Consider the following 20,016-nt stretch of genomic DNA (forward strand, 5'->3'; position numbering starts at 1 on the left):
CCAATGGAAGTCTATGGGTCAGTGAGGAAAAAAAAAAAACGGACATCACTCAGATGCCATGACTGAGAAATCGCCATTGTTTTTTTTTTTCGCATGAGAAAAAGTGATGAAATTCTGATGGTAAAAAGTGACACACGGACCAAACACTGATGAAACTCGGATCTAATGGGGGAGAAAATCACCGGTGAGCCCTGAGTCTTTCCGAAGTGTTCAGTTCCAGACTAAACAGATAAATACGGATGGGGACAATAATCCGGATCTGCTCCGGGAACATTTTGTCCATTTCGTCGTATAATGGAGTGAGGTCACTCGGCTTTCTCTGCTAATTGCTGCTCCCATAGAGGTCAATGAGGGCTGCGTCTACCGTCTATGGGAAGCTGTGAGGAGACATCAATTATTTCACTAATGTAATTGGGTTTGGGGATTAGCACCTGGAATTGATGGTGTCACAGGATGGAGAATGGGGGGCGTAGTAGTGAGGAGGGGGCACATTCCACCAGCAGGACCCTTTATGGGAATCTTCCTTGCACACACTGCTGTCTGGAGAAAGCTGGCTAGATAAGGCTGCAGAGAGCAGGTCACAGGGTAGGGGGTATAAATGGGAGAGGGGCTTGGTGCAGGCTCCAGATCACTGGGGGGATAGAGAGAGGGAGTCACCAGCAGCTGCAGGGACCTCAGTATACAGCTCCAGCTCACTACATCACCTGCTCACCATGGAGAGGAAGCTCTATGCCTGCTGCACCCTGCTCTGGGCCACCCTGCAGCTGCTGCCCACCACTGCTCACCCCATAGCAGACACTGGCAGGGAACTGGACTCCTTCAAGGTAAGCAGCAGATTGCAAGCTGAGATTTCTGGGAGTTGTAGTCCTACACTTCATAGCTCAGGGCAATGAATGGGTCTTAGGAACAGGTTTTAGAGAGTCTTGGATCTGCAGAGGTAATGGGTGGCATGCTGTGACTTTTAGTTCTACACCATATTTATAGAAGCGTTAAATCTTTATGGAGGATACAGGACATGGAGCAGATAAGACAGAGATTTATAGGAGTAAAACATGCTGAGAGTAGTAGTTCTGATCATGGGAAACAATGCATGGCATAGTTGTAAGGGCAAAACATGCTGAGAGTAGTAGTTCTGCAACCACAGCTTATACATGGGGCAATGGAAACAGATGGATAAAGCATGGTTGTGAGGATGGGGCATGCTGAGAGTGGTAGTTCGGATCATACTTATACATAGGAAACAAATAATACATGACGTATTTGTATTCATAGGGAATGCTGTGAGTAGTAGTTCTACAATCAATGCTTATATATGAGATGATAGGAACAGTGCATGGCATAGTTGTAATGGTGGAGTATGTTGAGAGTAGTAGTTCTAAAAACACTGTAAATGTGGTGATGGAAATTGATAGAGCATGGTATAGGCGTAATGGAGGGAAATGATGAGAGTGATAGCTCTAAAACCACTTATGCATGAGATGGATAGATCATGAGAGTTGTAGTGAACAGCATGTAAAGGATGCACAGCCCAATGGTGAACATTTAAAAAGAGCAGGGCATGCTGATTTTTGTAGTGCCACAATATATGGGCAAGAGCATTGCACGTATCCATACAACTGTCAATCATTGGGTTTGCTGGGCATTGTAGTTCCCGGCTACCAGCTCCGTTAGTAGGAATGGTAATATGATTGTATGGGATGATGCATTATACAGACACAGCCTTTCTGTGATATTTGGGGGGGACCGGGACCCTGCAGAACATGATATATTCTCTATTTCCATACACAGGACGTCCTGGAGAGATTGGAGGAGAAGCTGTCAGCCATTGAAGATTTACAACAATCAAATCCCAGTGTCCTGGAGACCAGACTGGATGATCGCACTCAAGCGATGACCCCAGAAGAGGCTGGAGACCAGTTACCCGAGTCCAGAGGGGCGAACCCCGGCAAGACCATCTCCATCAACGACTCCTTCCTCAAAGGGCTGAGATCGCTGCAGAGCCCCAAGATGATGAGGGGTTCAGGCTGCTTCGGGAGAAGGATTGACAGAATCGATTCCTTCAGTGGACTGGGCTGTAACGGTAAGAGGAGAGCAATGTTATTGTTCTGTAGTCACTGGGGGAACTACAAGTCCCAGCCAGAGGATACTGGGAGTCCTGTTCCAGCCATTGCACAGATATACATGACTCGACTTGCTACGTAGGGTCCTGTGTGTTTTGTGTTCTGGGTAGTTCCCAATGCAAACTACAACTCCCAGCATATCCCAATAGGGCAGGATAGGAATTGTAGTTTCCCAGCAGCAGCTGTCAGAGCACCTGTTACATTATAGAGACCACGACCTGGAGAGAATAGTCATTATAATGATATATGTCATGTAGATACAAAGGTCGCAGAGCTGAATTCGTTGTATCCTGCAGTCCTATGTAAAAGACATGACGATGTCACCATGAGCTGAGCCAGATGGCAAACACAGCTCTGCTATGTCTGAGCATGGCTGAATAATAGCGCCATATGTATTAGATAAAGACGTATCGTAATTCAGGAGAAAATGGCGTCCATGTCATCAGTATTTGTGAAGTACTTCTATAAATTCCTTTGTAGATACAAATGACTTCATGATTTTCACCATTTTCTTTTAAGTAGCTTTCACCACACACACACTATACATTCTCTTACAGCTCTTACATTCCGCACTCTGAATGGTTGTTCTGTTATCATCATCAATGGTGGCCACGCTATCGGCAATGGTGGACATGTTATTATCAATGGTGGCCACGCTATCGTCAATGGTGGACATGTTATTATCAATGGTGGCCATGCTACCGTCAATGGTGGCCATGCTATCATCATTCGTGGCCAATTTTATCACCAAGACAATTTTAGTCCCAAATGTATTGTACATAGATGCACAGTCACCTCCCCACACATTGGTGGCAGATATTTTGCCAGATAGACCATTATTAATGATGGGGTGTACAGACAAAATGGCTGCCGCCACCTGGACCTTGTTTCCCATAACAAGCAATGCAGCTTAGATCTTGAATGCTGAGGTCAGATTGGTTGCTAAGGCCCCTTCATACACGGGGTCCTCCGTAGTGACGGTTTCTTCCTCCTTTTTTTTCCCAGTTTTGTTTTACAATTCTTCTTTTCTTCCCACAGGATCCAGACGGTTTTGATACAATGGGGCTGTGGGAGAATCTTGCGCTGCTTGAGGACCCTCCCAAGACGATTCACCGGAACATTACTTTTCTATTTCCGAGGATCCTGCTCATATTTATTTATTTATATGTATTTATTTCATGTTTTATAATTGTAATTTCTAACACTTCATAGATCATAATAAATATGACACTTTCCTTCCGTCTATGATGTCCGTAAATTATACAGAATTATACAAAATAAACCTTTTGTTGGATATTTTGGAAGAGGTTGTACTAAGACGGCCATTATTTTATTATGTTACCATTGACAGGGGCATAATTATAATGGGAAGGGGGAAACTGCAGTCTCATCAGGCCCTGCAGCTCCAGGGGTCCCAAAAAGAAGATCAATAATAAAATTGATGCTGTCACAACACAGCTGTTGGGTGACCTGGGACCAGAGGCTCCTTCCCTGTCCCTAACACTAGGGGGTGCCCTAGCTCGCCCTATTCCTCGGGATACTTCTGAAGGTGAAGATGCCAGGGCCACTACTCTTGCCCTATCTCCTGAGTTAGCCCTCCGTCTGTTCTGTTCCCCCACCCAGGTAAGAGGGTTCGCTATTTTGCACTGCAGTAAACCAATCCAACAAACAAGGCAACACAAACAAGGGTTAACAGAAAACTCCAGGAGTACAAATTATTTACTCACATGTAACAGAGGAATGTGCCGCGACATGGAGGTAAGGGAATAAACAAAAAACAAACATGGATAAGGAATTACCACGCATACAAACCAAGCAACAGTCAGAGATAACTCCTTCAACTCTCCTTCTCATATGTGCTCCTCTCCCACCATTAGGCATGCAGCAAATGCTAGCTCTGTCAATGATTAGTAACAAAGCCCAGATTATAAAGGGGAAGGGAGTGGCTAACCGAGCTCAGCTGTGAGCACAGGGATTCCCAACATGGCCGATTAACCCCTGTTCTGCCTGAAGAAATAAAGTGCTTCTTCTCAGCGCTGGAGTAGGAGCAATCAGACGCTGCGGTCTTCTGGCTCCACACTGTCGCGGTAACCCTGTGACAGATGCATCATACTTCAGGGCCAGGTTATAAATTTTGCTTTGAGGCCTAAAAGATTAAAGTTACCCCTCTATCTGCTGAACATGATATCTAGAGGGCAATAAGGGCCCAGGCTCAGGTGTAATTGATAGGTCACATTGTACATATCCATAAAATGGCATCTGTACACTGCTTCGGGACTCTACCATGATCTAAAATTTGGAGGACTTCTCCTGATTTTCTAAATACAGTCACATCAAATTGAGACCTTTCTAAGCTAAAAAAAGGGTGAGATTATGCACATCATTACTCAAAAGTAGGAGGCCCTTAGCTGAGTTTAGAGACACGCCCATGAGGAACCAGGGGTGGGACTTGCATTTCTTTATTCCCTCAAGTATACAGAATCAGAGGGGAAAAACTGCGATATGTTCCACCATATGCGACATTATAGTGATGTTACTAGTAAGAACAGTGCCTACAGTTCTCTAATATGGAAGCCCAAGCACCAATTCCGTATGTGATAATTTCCCTTTTGAATATATATATACCGGTATATATATATATATATATATATATATATATATATATATATATATATATATATATATACAGTACAGAGCAAACTTTTACTCATGTAAAGATTTTTCTGTATTTTCATGACTATGAAAATTGTACATTCACACTGAAGGCATCAAAACTATGAATTAACACATGTGGAATTATATACTTAACAAAAAAGTGTGAAACAACTGAGATTATGTCTTATATTCTAGGTTCTTCAAAGTAGCCACTTTTTGCTTTGATGACTGCTTTGCACACTCTTGGCATCCTTGGCACTCTTGCTTAGTACTGTATATATATATATATATATATATATATATATATATATATATATATATATACACACACAGTACAGACCAAAAGTTTGGACACACCTTCTCAATTAATGATTTTTCTTTATTTTCATAACTATGAAAATTGCAAATTCACACTGAAGTCATCAAAACTATGAATTAACACATGTGGAATTATATACTTAACAAAAAAGTGTGAAGCAACTGAAAATATGTCTTATATTCTAGGTTCTTCAAAGTAGCCACCTTTTAGCGCCCATGTAACCAAGCAATTCCAGGCAGCGTCCTTCATTCAGACTCCAGCCAAAGCAGAGTGGACCTCCTGAAAGCACGGTAGTCCCCGTCACACTGGTGGCAGAGAGCGGGATGTGATACCCCGTCTACAGGAGGAAAGGAATGAATGGAAAACAACTACCAGAAGTTAAAGAGGACTACATTAAAAGATCTGGTGGAAGCCCGAGGGTTAATCGCCAGCAACAAAACAATAGCGGATTTGATAGCAGCCATCATGGAACACGACAGTGCAGCGCCCCCCAATGTGAATGTGGAGGAAACTGAATTCCAGAGGGAGGTAAAGAACAGACTGGCGTTCTCTGGCCCAAACCCTGCAGTAGAGATCATACGAGAGGTGATGGCTGATGTGCGTACTGATCTGAAGGAGAAGATGGCCGAGCAGTCCAGGATAGAGCTAGCCAAGATGGAGTTGGCAGAGCGGACCAAAGTGGAGCTGGCCAAGATGCAGAGTCAGCGAGCAGGGGGAGCTCTGGCCTCCGCCCAGGTACCTTCAACAGTAAGCCACAAAAAGATCCAGTATAATGCCTTCCGACAGTTGGGGGAGGCAGAGGAAGACATTGATGGCTTTCTGCAGGACTTTGAGCGGCAGTGTGCCTTTCATCAAGTGAAGCCGGAGAAACGGGTTCAGATACTGGCCAGCAAGCTGAAAGGCCGGGCAGCGGACGCCTATCGCACGGTACCTGATGAGGACTGTATGGACTATGAGCGGATCAAAGAAGTGATCTTGGCCCGGTATGCGCTGACACCAGAGGCATACTGCCAAAAGTTCCACGGACTTATAAAACGAGTAACCGATACCCACGCTGAATGGGCCTGTAAATTACGGCGGTCACTGCTACAGTGGGTACAAGGGAGCCAAGCAACCACTAAGGAGGACGTCCTCCAGCTCTTCTTGTTAGAACGATTCTTTAATGGACTAACCCCCGAGACACAGGAATGGCTTCGGGACAGGCGGCCAACGACTCTTGAGGAGGCCGCTCGTCTGGCCGATGAACATCATGATGCCAGGAGGCCTCAGTTGTCCGGATCAAAGATGGTCACCAGGTGTCTGCCCATGGACCTGGAGGCCCCCAAACCACAGATTGTAGGGGGACCAGCTAAAAACCCGGCCTACCACAGTCCCCCTGGGGCGCGATGCCACACCTGCCATCAGCTGGGACACCTGCAAAGACAATGTCCCAACCGGACTCCGCATACCCAGTGGCCAAAGGCGGGAACAGCTACCTTCAGCCAGGCCGCTGTACACTGCTACCAAGGCGAAGCTGACACGGCATTGGGGGCTACGACTAACCAGGGGGTGGAAGAGATGGAGGAAGTGCTGCATGAAGTAGACCCCGTGCAGGAAGCCCGGGCAGATAATCGACAACAGCATCGACAGGTCATGTGGGTTAATGGGAAATGTATGCAGGGACTAAGAGATTCCGGGGCAACTTTGACCCTTGTGAAGCCTCATCTCGTCCGGGACCAAGACAAGATGGACCGGACAGTGGCAGTCTGTGTAGCAGGGGTAGCCATACATCGACTGCCCACTGCCAGGATTCACCTGAACTGGGGAGTCAGGGATGGCCTTGTTGAGGTCGGCTTGATGGAGTATTTGCCTGCAGACATCTTGCTGGGAAATGACTTGAGGCCCATGTTGTCTGCCTTCTCGGTTGCCCCTCTGGCTGAGACATATCCTGTGACCACCCGGAGACAAGCTCAAGCTGCGGAGGCGGAATCACACTCAGAGGAGGCCCAAGTAAGACATCCCAGCCCTACACGTATTCCCATAGCCAGACACATTTCTTGGGCCACCCCAGCTGAATTTAAGAGGGAGTTACTGGAGGATCCTTCATTGGAGGGATATCGTGGGAAGGCACAGGAGGGGAGAGGGGTACTGGAAGGGGAACAGTTTGTATGGAAGCAGGGACTCCTCTACCGGATCACAGAGCAGCACCACACAGGGACGAGCCCCACTATAAAATTACAGCTGGTAGTTCCCAAGAAGTATAGGCAGGAGTTACTGCGAATCTCTCATGACATACCCTTGGCCGGGCACTTCGGCGTCAGTCGCACCAGACATCGTCTGACACAAAACTTCTTTTGGACGGGGGTAACCTATGATGTTCGTCAGTACTGCCAGACCTGTGACAGTTGCCAGCGCATTGGCAAGAGGGGAGATCAATGCAAGGCCAAATTAAGCCCCCTCCCCATTGTGGAGGAACCATTTAGCTGAGTAGCGGTCGATCTGATAGGGCCGTTAGCCAAATCCAGTCCGTCAGGGAAAAGGTATATATTGACAGTGGTAGATTATGCCACACGGTATCCAGAGGCGGTTGCGTTACCTAACATACTGGCAGAGACTGTGGCGGCTGCCCTGCTCCAGGTTTTCTCACGGGTTGGATTTCCCCGGGAGATTATCTCGGACCAGGGTACCCAGTTTACAGCAGAGGTGACCAACCAACTGTGGAAGCTGTGCGGCGTAAAGTCCATTAGAAGCGCCCAGTACCACCCGCAAACCAATGGGTTGTGTGAACGCTTTAACGGGACGTTAACACAACTCATTGGGACTTTTACCAGGACCTACAGGGACTGGGAGAAATTCTTGCCACACCTCCTGTTTGCCTATCGGGAGAATCCACGGGGTTCTCCTTGTTCGAACTGGTATACGGGAGGCGGGTAAGACTTAGTGCTAGAATACTGGGAAGGGGAGGGCATCATAGAAGGGGTACCTATTGTACCCAATGTGCTGGAATTCCGGGACCGCCTACAGGAGCTGACCCAGGCTGTACGTGGGAACATGCAGGTGGCCCAGCGGCACCAGCACGTATGGTACGATCGGAGGGCCAGAGAACGCACCTTAGAAATAGGACAGAAGGTCCTGGTGTTAGAGCCCACTAGGCAGAACAAGTTCCAAGCTGCATGGCAGGGGCCCTACCAGGTAGTGGGGAAAATAGCCGACACCACCTATAATGTCGCGGATTGTGACGACCCCAGGGTTATCCGCATGTTCCACGTGAATATGCTGAAGCCCTACCGGGAGCACCCTGAAGAGGTAGTGGCCATCTGTGCACCTGAAGCAGAGGATTTAGCTGGACTTCCCTTGCCTGATGTCTTAGGGGAAAGGACCCAGTCTAAAACATGGGACCAGGTACACTTGGGTGAAGACCTAGGTCCCCAGGAGAGACAGCAGGCGGAGGCGTTGTTGAGGCAGCGACAGAGGATGTTTTCAGGGAGACCAGGGTACACTCGCCTGGCACAACACAAGGTTGAGACCCAGGACCAGACCCCCCTGCGACAAACCCCCTTCCGCGTCCCGGAGTCTGTACGAGAAGGGATGCGACAAGAGATACAAGAGATGTTGCGTTTAGGGGTCATTGAAGAGTCGGATAGTCCCTGGGCATCCCCCGTAGTGTTAGTGCCCAAGAAGGATGGGACTACACGGTTTTGTGTAGACTATCGTAAGCTCAATGAGAAAACGGTGACGGATGCGTATCCCATGCCGCGTGTGGATGAGTTGTTAGACCGGCTGGCGGGGGCAAAGTATTTGACCACCATCGATCTATGCAAAGGCTACTGGCAGATTCCCCTTAGTCCTGACGCTATTCCCAAGTCGGCATTTGTCACCCCGTTCGGCTTATTCCAGTTTCGAGTTATGCCATTTGGGATGAAGAATGCCCCGGCGACCTTCCAGAGGCTGGCTGGCCGGCTTCTGGATGGTCTCTAGGACTATGCTTGTGCCTACCTGGATGACATCGCCATCTACAGCGCCACATGGGAAGAGCATCTAAATCACCTAGAGACAGTGTTGGACAGGATCCACAAGGCCGGAATCACCCTGAACCCAAACAAGTGTCACGTGGGCAAAGCAGAGGTACAGTATTTAGGGCATTGGGTGGGAAGTGGGAAACAGAGACCAGAACCAGCCAAGATTGAGGCCATAGCCAAATGGCCCACCCCACGCACTAAAACCCAGGTCATGGCGTTTCTAGGGACAGCGGGGTATTACAGGAAATTTGTTCCCAATTACAGCAGCGTAGCCAAGCCCCTCACTGATCTGACCCGTAAGAACCAACCCCGCCAGGTAACCTGGACCCAAGAGTGTGAGGAAGCCTTCCGCCAGCTAAAGGACGCCCTCACCAATACCCCTGTATTGGATGCACCCGATCCAACTAAACATTTCCTTGTTCACACAGATGCTTCTATGTTTGGATTGGGGGCAGTACTGAGCCAAGTCGGGACGGCCGGCCAAGAACACCCGGTAGCTTACCTGAGTCGGAAACTACTGCCCCGTGAAGTAAGCTATGCGGCCATCGAGAAGGAGTGCCTGGCGGTAGTATGGGCACTCAAAAAGTTGCAACCATATTTGTATGGACGACAGTTTTCCCTCCTAACGGACCATAATTCCCTAGTCTGGCTTAATCGGGTCTCCGGAGACAACGCCAGATTACTGTGGTGGAGTTTAGCCCTACAACCTCTGGACTTCACCATCCACTACAGACCCGGCAAACAAAACAATAACGCCGATGGACTAAGTCGACAAACGGAACTTGTACCAACCCCATAAACTTCGGTCATCCCCAAACCGATCCGTTAAGGAACAGACTGAGTATGCCGATCACGTCGCTGAAAAGGGGAGCCGTGTTACGGAACCCCCCAGCACCCAGAATATGTTGTGCAGTTATATGTATGTATAATAGGTTCCATGTGAGATGCATGTCCCTAATGCATCAGCCCACAGGCTGCGCCCCTGGGCAGAGGGGACAGGATATCCCCCTTCTAACCTCCCCCACCTTTGTAATTCCCACAGTAAATATCGGCAGGCTCCGGCCACCTGCGGCTATTGTAATGTATGTCTGGCCTGCCGCTTTTCAATTGGCCCACCCTCTGTATCTGTGGGATATATTCTGTGTCCTGTGAGTAAAGTGTTGTCACACTGGAAATACGTGGAGAAGCAGTGATCTTTTATATGCGCCCATGTAACCAAGCAATTCCAGGCAGCGTCCTTCATTCAGACTCCAGCCAAAGCAGAGTGGACCTCCTGAAACACGGGGTGGTACTGAAAGAGGTACTCCAGCACGGTAGTCCCCATCACAGGGGGCATATAAACCAGGAAGGGGCCCAGGATGGGGGGCATATATACCAGGAAGGGGCCCAGAATGGGTGGCATATATACCAGGAAGGGGCCCAGGATGGGGGCAAATATACCAGGAAGGGGCCCAGGGTGGGGGGAATATATACCAGGAAGTGGTCCAGGATGGGGGGCATATATACCAGGAAGGGGCCCAGGGCGGGGGGAATATATACCAGGAAGTGACCCAGGATGGGTGGCATATATACCAGGAAGGGGCCCAGGATGGCGGCAAATATACCAGGAAGGGGCCCAGGGTGGGGGGAATATATACCAGGAAGGGGCCCAGGGTGGGGGGCTTTAGTACAGGATGGTAAACATTACTATATAATGGGAAGGGGCAATATGCATGTCCTAACAGGATTTAGAATGCTACAAGGGCCCATACATATGATATGACCAACATGAAGGGATGGAGAAGGAGACAGGTCCAAATTTTGCACCATGGCCCATTGGGCTCTCATTACGCCACTGATTGCAGGGTTGCTTTAAGACAATGTTGTGCCTACGTTTCCAAACCTAATGATGCAGAGTATATCCCAAATTATATTCCGACACATTGTCCCACTCCCCACACTAGGTATCTACACAGTAATGCAAAACTCAATACCACCCCCACATTGACACCTCCGCTATCATAGCCCCCACATACTGTTGCCCAGCTACAAGCACATAGCAGGGTCCGTGGAGTGTACATGCCCAAGACCCCAGGGGGCGTTCAGCCATTCTGGGTATATATGATCCTGCCCTGAATGATACACAAATTTGCTAGGGAATCCCCACATATACTTATGCTGGCTAACAGATGTAAATCATTCAGCTGCGGCAAGAAAAATGAAATCTCCAAGCACTAAAAAGTACTCAGAGGACCCCCGAGCATGCTCGAGAAATCTCGAGTAACGAGTATATTCGCTCATCACTAATTGCCCCCCAATGGCCATTACTAGTACTGCACTCATTAAAAACCGTTTCTTTTGGACTATGATCTTTAGATTTAGGTGCAGTTCACCCCCTCCTCCATTGCACTTCTAGCCTGTTTATGGTCATCTGTTTTTTTGCTGCGATATCACCAATAACCATGTGATGTACAGACGTCCTGGTACAGAAATAGTGCAAGAAGTTGGGTCACATTGTCCTCATTCCATTGGCATCGGCACATCCTGAGGATTGGTCAAAAGGTTGGATTCTCTGATTTTCCATGAGAAAGAGGTGAGAAGCCTCTTACGGCAGGAATGTCAGGCGGCCAGCAGCCATGGGGTCAAGTGGGCAAGTTGGCTCATCGGAGGGCTCGCAGCGATGGCAAGGGAAGGATAACTTTAAAAGGGAATCTTCTCCTGGCCTGAGAGTGGCCTCTTTATCTTTCGGAAGTGCTAGAATGTGGATGAGTTCATGCCCGGCACATATATAACCAAGCAGTGTTGTGGTTGTTGGACAGACAGGGCACAAGACAAACAGGACACATACAAAGGAAGGGACCGGCTACTAGATAGGAGAACTAACTAGCCATGGGGACTGCAATCCTCGGGGACTTTACTTGCCTTCTGCTTCTTCTGGCATTGACCAAGGTCCATGGAGGTCCAGCATACAGCTCCATTATATCATCAGACCTGTCCGATCTAAAGGTAAGACAAAGACAGACTGACATGTTCGATGGCTTTATCCTATGGGCCGATGTAGCAGAGCTGAGATTGCCAGTGATATGGATCCTGGACTTTTGTATGGTGACATATGGATGTGTATAGAGATGCAGCAGAGCTGAGCTCACCCTTTGGTACACTCATCTCCATGCCCTTTGGTACCACTCATCTCCATGTCCTGTGGTACCACTCATCTCCATGCCCTTTGGTACCACTCATCTCCATGTCCTGTGGTACCACTCATCTCGATGCCGTTTTACCTCTCATCTCCATGCCCTGTGGTACCACTCATCTCGATGCCCTGTGGTATCACTCATCTCCATGCCCTTTGGTACACTCATCTCCATGTCCTGTGGTACCACTCATCTCGATGCCCTGTTTTACCTCTCATCTCCATGCCCTGTGGTACCACTCATCTCGATGCCCTGTGGTATCACTCATCTCCATGCCCTTTGGTACCACTCATCTCCATGTCCTGTGGTACCACTCATCTCGATGCCCTGTTTTACCTCTCATCTCCATGCCCTGTGGTACCACTCATCTCGATGCCCTGTGGTATCACTCATCTCCATGCCCTGTGGTACCACTCATCTCCATGTCCTGTGGTACCACTCATCTTCATGCCCTGTGGTACCTCTCATCTCCATGCCCTTTGGTACCACTCATCTCCATGCCCTGTGGTACCACTCATCTCCATGCCCTTTGGTACCTCTCATCTCCATGCCCTGTGGTACCACTCATCTCCATGCCCTTTGGTACCACTCATCTCCATGCCCTTTGGTACCACTCATCCCCATGCCCTGTGGTACCACTCATCTCCATGCCCTGTGGTACCTCTCATCTCCATGCCCTGTGGTACCTCTCATCTCCATGCCCTGTGGTACCACTCATCTCGATGCCCTGTGGTATCACTCATCTCCATGCCCTGTGGTACCACTCATCTCCATGTCCTGTGGTACCACTCATCTCCATGCCCTTTGGCACCTCTCATCTCCATGCCCTTTGGTACCACTCATCTCCATGCCCTGTGGTACCACTCATCTCCATGCCCTTTGGTACCTCTCATCTCCATGCCCTTTGGTACCACTCATCTCCATGCCCTTTGGTACCACTCATCTCCATGCCCTGTGGTACCACTCATCTCCATGCCCTTTGGTACCACTCATCTCCATGCCCTTTGGTACCACTCATCCCCATGCCCTGTGGTACCACTCATCTTCATGCCCTGTGGTACCACTCATCTCCATGCCCTTTGGTACCACTCATCTCCATTCCCTTTGGTACCACTCATCTCCATTCCCTTTGGTACAACTCATCTCCATGTCCTTTGGTACCTCTCATCTCCATGCCCTTTGGTACCACTCATCTCCATTCCCTTTGGTACCACTCATCTCCATTCCCTTTGGTAGCACTCATCTCCATGCCCTTTGGTAGCACTCATCCCCATGCCCTTTGGTACCACTCATCTCCATGCCCTTTGGTACCACTCATCCCCATGCCCTGTGGTACCACTCATCTCCATGCCCTGTGGTACCACTCATCTCCATGCCCTTTGGTACCACTCATCTCCATTCCCTTTGGTACCACTCATCTCCATTCCCTTTGGTACAACTCATCTGCATGTCCTTTGGTACCACTCATCTCCATGCCCTTTGGTACCACTCATCTCCATTCCCTTTGGTACCACTCATCTCCATGCCCTTTGGTACCACTCATCTCCATTCCCTTTGGTATCACTCATCTCCATGCCCTTTGGCAGCACTCATCTCCATGCCCTTTGGTAGCACTCATCTCCATGTCCTTTGGTACCACTCATCTCCATGTCCTTTGGTACCAATCATCTCCATGCCCTTTGGTACCTCTCATCTCCATGCCCTTTGGTACCAATCATCTCCATTCCCTTTGGTACCACTCATCTCCATGTCCTTTGGTAGCACTCATCTCCATGCCTCATTGAAAAACGTTGAAATTTGCAATAAGTTTACTGCACGTGGACATTGTGGACAGACTCCGAGCTCATCTTGTCGCTCCTGTCTATAGTCTGCAGGATAAGTGATCCTGTGCCCACTGTAGATGCCAACCTGCTGGTGCTTATGGGGGGATCAGCGGTGACAGCTGCCCAAACCTCTGATGGAGCCCCTTCACTACAATAGGACAGTGATGCCATCAATGTCATGTGCATGTGATGGTTTGGGGGTCTTTCCTTGTGACCTGCAAATGGGACCTCCACAACGAACTGCAAGGTCATTCTCCATAGAAATAATGGGGGGTTATGGAGCTGAGAAAAGTGTTCCCTGCTGGTATCTGAAACCCACCAGGGTGGACGCTGCCCCTATATCTGCAGCAAAGCCCCAGTGATTATACCGTGTGCTACAAGGGGCTACATGTGCTACATGAGCATTTATCTGGGGACCCCAAAACTCCAAAATCATCAGCGCCTTTTATTACCTTCAGTCCATATTTTATTGTATATAAGTGGTTTAATGTGAATCAGGCCTACATCTTATACTGGGGAATTGCAATATTAGCAATTGCTTGAATTATGCCCGATATTGCAGCGGTGCACAATGTATCAGCCTCTCTGATCATTCCCACTGGGTGGCTGCAGGAAAATTCCAACTCCGCAGTAGCTATAAATAAGGAAATCGCTGAAAAGGCAATTCCCCAATAAGATGGCTACTAAGCGAGGCTCCTGTGTTTGCTTCTTAAAGTGACTCTACCATAAAAGTCACCGGTTCTATCAGGCGGCAGCGGTGTGTGACGTGGACACGTTTCTTTTTCTGTAGGGTCTCCTAGAACGTTTAGAAGATAAACTTCCCGTAGAAGAACCAGAAGTCCCAGGTCAAGACTTGTTTATTGGAAACTATGATTCGTCCGATCCCCTCCAGTCTTCTAATTCAGCTCCATCATGGGCTGGAGAAGCTGCCCGGCCCCCCGCAGACATGGGCTACAGCAGAGGGTCCTGGACTCCGCCTGAGAAGATCTCTCCACTGAAGAACAAGCTGCGAGAGCTGCTCACTGCCCCCCGGAGCATGCGGAGGTCTTCAGATTGCTTCGGCTCGCGGATTGACAGGATTGGCTCTCAGAGCGGCATGGGCTGCGGCCGCCGGGTAAGGATCAGGGGGTCTATAAAGGCCATAATGCCCCCTCCTAATATCCACAGTGACACTCACAGTAGCAAGTGATCCAGACTAGTCGGGAAACTTTCCTGACAACTAAAAGCAAATTATAACAAATTGTTCTTTGTATCCGGGGTTGTAATCTCATCCGTGGCCAATATTTCTTACAGCTGGGGGTTTGCTACAGTTGAGACAATCATTTGTGATACAATTTGCCTGCACTGATACAATGTAACAACCTGGACAAGGGAGATATTTGTGCTGCGATCACTTTATCTCACAGACTGGATACACTTGTAACAAATCCTCAGCTCTGACAAGTTGCAATCTATTCAGGTTCTCAAATGCTATTTACTTGCAGATATAAAATTACTGGAGGGAGAAAGTGAAGATTACCTCCAGATTAATCTGATACCTTCAAGTAAAAAGCATTTCTGGATGTGACAGGTTCCTTGAAAATTCACTGATTGTAAACTGTGATTTAAATTACTTTCTCTGCTTGCAGTGACAACACCATAGCAGTTATCTGCAACCACCACTAGGGGGAGCTCACTACATAAAGACTTATACAGCCACCACTAGAGGGAGCTCACTACATAAAGACTTATACAGCCACCCAAAGGTGTATCTAGGGTTTCTGGCACTCGGGGCAAGAATTCATTTTGGCACCCCCCCCCTCCCCACCCCAACCAAGGACATATGCGATTTGCACACTTAGTCATGTACCCACGAGCCGCTCTCCCTAATGCTCTCAATGATCAGTGAAAAACAGAGAAGCAGAAGAGAAGTTCGTTGTCACAGGACCCTAAGTATGAAAGTCACATATGAGTGAAGTGTCCATGTGACGACTACTGAAACCTGCAGAGCTGAATCCTGACATCGCAAACTTCTGAATTCTCACAACGCATGCACTGCACACTTTTAGGATTCTCCCTTGCCGGTGGACAGTCATGTCAGCACAAGCATGTGATTTGTATACCTCTGGCCACATTCCGACTAGACGTGCCCGGCCTCACTCAGTTCATTATTGAGTGAGGCCACACATGTCTTGTCAGCATGTGACCGCATGTATGTAAATCGCCAGCACGAGAGAATCCTGACAGTGTGCAGTGCGCACTGTGAGAACTCAGAAGTCTGCAGTCACAAAGAATGACTGCAGACTCATCACAAACCTGGACATCCCCTTTAATGCTCCTAACATACTGTAAATAAAAACATGAGAATTAGTCAGTATCACAAATAACATTTACATCCAGGTACCTTATAGATGACGTCGTCTCTGGAGTCGTTCTCCTTCTTTTTTTCATCTTGTCCAGACCCCATGATGAGTTTTCTCATCCATAGCTCCTCTCTGCGGACCTCCATCTTCTCCGCTCTTTTGCAGAAAATCTCCACATGATGCCCTTAAAGATACAAGTGTCATTAAAGTGCTCCTGAATAAAAAAATGCCCCATCCCCAAATTCTCCCCACACATAATAAATCCCCACTCAAATTGTCCACACACATATTATTGTCCTCTACCCCACCCCATCATTGCTCTCTTCACCACCTCCATCATTGCCTTCTCCGTCACGCCCATCATTGCCCATTTCACCACCTCCAGCATTTCATCCCCCCAATCCCATCATTGCCCTTTTCATCACATCCATCGTTTCCTCTTCCCCCACCATCCCCATCTTTGCCAATTCCACCACTTCCATCATTTCCTCCTCCCCCACCATCCCCATCATTGCTCTCTCCCCGTCAGCCCCATCATTGCCCTCTCCTCCCCCACCATTGCTCTCTCCCCGTCAGCCCCATCATTGCCCTCTCCTCCTCCACCATCCCCATCATTGCTCTCTCCCGTCAGCCCCATCATTGTCCTCTCCTCCCCCACCATTGCTCTCTCCCCGTCAGCCCCATCATTGCCCTCTCCTTCTCCACCATCCCCATCATTGCTCTCTCCCGTCAGCCCCATCATTGCCCTCTCCTCCTCCACCATCCCCATCATTGCCCTCTCCCCGTCAACCCCATCATTGCCCTCTCCTCCCCCACCATTGCTCTCTCCTGTCAGCCCCATCATTGTCCTCTTCTCCCCCACCATTGCTCTCTCCCCGTCAGCCCCATCATTGCCCTCTCCTCCTCCACCATCTCCATCATTGCTCTCTCCCGTCAGCCTTATCATTGCCCTCTCCTCCACCATCCCCATCATTGCCCTCTCCCCGTCAGCCCCATCATTGCCCTCTCCTCCCCACCATTGCTCTCTCCCCGTCAGCCCCATCATTGTCCTCTCCTCCCCCACCATCCCCATCATTGCCCTCTCCTCCCCCTACACACACACGCACACCATTTACTTTTCTGCACATTCCCCTGCAGCGCACCACACACACACACACACACACACACACACACACACACACTCCTCTCACCTCTCACCTCTCCGTACGCTCTGCCGCGGCATCTCCATCGCCTTCCTCTGACACAGCCGGCCGCTGAATGATGACGTCATCCAGCGGCGCGTCTGTGCAGGAGGAAGTGCGGGTAGGAAGACAGATCGCTGCAGCTCCGCTGCTATTTTGTCTTGTAGGCAGCGGAGCTGCAGGGATTTCTCCCTGCCCGCCGCAGCCACCCTGCATGGGCACCCCTCCATCTCCGCACATGTTGGGAGCCGGCGCTCTGCAGCTTCTCTGTGCCGGTTGTCAGCTTGACAGTCGGCATAGAGAACAGCTGACTCCCAGACCAGGGGCGGCAGAATGCCGCCGCCGGGGGTGACACTGCGGATCGCCACATTAGGCGGCTGACTGCGCCCCCCTGCCGGCTGCGCCCGGGGCACATGCCCCAGCTGCCCCCCCTAGATACGCCACTGCAGCCACCACTAGAAGGAGCTCACTACATAAAGATTTATACAGCCACCACTAGGGGGAGCTCACTATATACGGATTTATACAGCCACCACTAGGGGGAGCTCACTATATACAGATTTATACAGCCACCACTTGGGGGTAATAATTTCACGTCTCACATTGAGCACACAGCAGGAAGTGAAACGACTACTGTTAAAAGGGAAATACAAGATACAGACATATTTGAAAAGAATCAGCAGAGAAGTTAATAAAGTAGTCTACAAATTATCACTCTCTAGCTGCTGTGAAACTACAACCCCCAGCATGCCATGACAGTGGAAGACTGCAGCTGTAGATTTCTGACCACTTAAGGGGGAAATCAATGGCTTAAGGCATACTTCAGTTACTACTACATAAAGAAAACTCCCTGTGGTGATTACCATCCCCCGCTGCACACACATATATATACATATATATATATATATATATATATATATATATATATATATTGACTGTGGTTAGAGCCGTCAACAATGGAGTTGCCGCGCACAGCGCAGAATAATCAATGTTCTTCATTAGACCTTTATTTCTGCGCTTTTCTATGTGTTACATTATTAGACACAATGATGAGCGAGGGGTAAATCAATCCCCTCCGAGAAGCCCCCCGGACCGCAGTGTCTGCTCGGCGTCGCCCCCGCTTTCCTGTCTCCCATTGTCCTTCATGTGCATTCAGTAAAACCTTCTTGTTCTTCTTCTTTCCACAGTTTTCAAGAGAAAGCGAAGCTCAACAAGCGCAGGATTAAGAGCCGACCGGAGACGAATGCGGGGGGGCGCGCCGTCACCTTAATGGAACAATCACCCCCCAAAAAAATAAAATAAAAATCTCAGCTTTGGTTACAACTTTTATCCCATTATTTTATAGCCGTAGCAGAAAGACTGCTCGACGCCTGCAGGGGTTGTTATCCAACTTTCCCAGAGTCCTGACTTACAGGGGGACGGGGTGGTGGGAAAAACTGTGCAACTGCTTTCTTCCAGAAATAGCTCCACCTCTGTCATCTGGTTGAGTGTGGTACTGCAGCTCAGTCTCATTCTCTTCAATGGATCTGAGCTACAATATCAGACTCAGCCTGTGTACATGTGTGGCGCTGTATCTGGAAGAAAGCAGACATGTTTTAAAGGAGCAGTCTGACATTTTAAAGACTCTTTTTATATTTTCACCGAAACAGCTTTACTGTGGACAGGCGGCTGTGTCTGGTATTTCAGTGTAAAGTGCTGCAATACCACAACAATCCATAGCCAAAGAGGGGCGCTGTTAATAATAGCGGACTGTATCTGTAGGAGCCGCGGTGGTGGCCATAGTGGCAGCCGAGTACACAGTGAGGGGGGATACACCTCTACACGCTGCTATATGTGGTGGGCTTCCTGCAATACATAGAAATTAAGGCAGATTTTACATCCAAGGGTCTCTGACGAGCTGTGACAACCCCCGTACGAGCAGTGATAGTGGCCATATTGGTTGTCACCCAGAGAAAGGGAAAAAACATTTGCATGGATTTTTTTTAATGTGGGGAATTGATGATCCCTGATTATCGCCACCGTTCACACAACACAACGTTCCGAATTATGTAAATCATGTGCAAAAAATCTATATATTTTTTTTATCCTTGTGGTCACTGAGCGGCTTCAGTCACGAGGGGGTTAAAATCCAGACCCCAAACACCTTGTAATTGTCTTATATGGAATAAAGATCAATTTTTACTACCTTGATGGTGTCGGCTCTGCGGCTGTGGTCATTACCTCTGCTCCCCGGCCCTGATGTAGTGTCGGCTCTGGGGCTGTGGTCATTACCTCTGCACCACGGCCCTGATGCAGTGTCGGCTCTGCGGCTGTGGTCATTACCTCTGCACCACGGCCCTGATGTAGTGTCGGCTCTGCGGCTGTGGTCATTACCTCTGCACCCCGGCCCTGATGTAGTGTCGGCT

General features: G+C 48.9%; 2 protein-coding genes across 2 annotated transcripts; both read left to right on the forward strand.

Moving 5' to 3' along the window:
- The first annotated feature begins 588 nt into the window (after window positions 1–588).
- LOC143768789 (natriuretic peptides A-like) lies at window positions 589–3,355 on the forward strand. The gene is made up of 3 exons (XM_077257430.1): window positions 589–824; window positions 1,789–2,080; window positions 3,159–3,355. Exons 1-3 carry the CDS (start codon window positions 714–716, stop codon window positions 3,173–3,175), a joined length of 420 nt encoding a protein of 139 aa, XP_077113545.1. The 5' UTR covers window positions 589–713; the 3' UTR covers window positions 3,176–3,355.
- An 8,526-nt stretch (window positions 3,356–11,881) lies between these two features.
- Window positions 11,882–19,799, forward strand: LOC143768790 (natriuretic peptides A-like). Its single transcript, XM_077257431.1, has 3 exons — window positions 11,882–12,077; window positions 14,879–15,202; window positions 18,799–19,799. The coding sequence occupies exons 1-3, from the start codon at window positions 11,961–11,963 to the stop codon at window positions 18,835–18,837; spliced, it is 480 nt and encodes a 159-aa protein (XP_077113546.1). The 5' UTR covers window positions 11,882–11,960; the 3' UTR covers window positions 18,838–19,799.
- Window positions 19,800–20,016: the final 217 nt, after the last annotated feature.

Source organism: Ranitomeya variabilis, chromosome 4, assembly GCF_051348905.1.
Source record: "Ranitomeya variabilis isolate aRanVar5 chromosome 4, aRanVar5.hap1, whole genome shotgun sequence".
Lineage (NCBI taxonomy): Eukaryota > Metazoa > Chordata > Amphibia > Anura > Dendrobatidae > Ranitomeya > Ranitomeya variabilis.

What these genes read in the sequence shown, in the direction of transcription:
- LOC143768790 (XM_077257431.1), top strand. Translation starts at nt 11,961, where the DNA reads ATGGGGACTGCAATCCTCGGGGACTTTACTTGCCTTCTGCTTCTTCTG. An exon ending in CAGACCTGTCCGATCTAAAG is followed by an intron (nt 12,078 to 14,878) that starts GTAAGACAAAGA and finishes CTTTTTCTGTAG; the next exon opens with GGTCTCCTAGAACGTTTAGA. An exon ending in GCATGGGCTGCGGCCGCCGG is followed by an intron (nt 15,203 to 18,798) that starts GTAAGGATCAGG and finishes TTCTTTCCACAG; the next exon opens with TTTTCAAGAGAAAGCGAAGC.
- LOC143768789 (XM_077257430.1), top strand. Translation starts at nt 714, where the DNA reads ATGGAGAGGAAGCTCTATGCCTGCTGCACCCTGCTCTGGGCCACCCTG. An exon ending in GGGAACTGGACTCCTTCAAG is followed by an intron (nt 825 to 1,788) that starts GTAAGCAGCAGA and finishes TTCCATACACAG; the next exon opens with GACGTCCTGGAGAGATTGGA.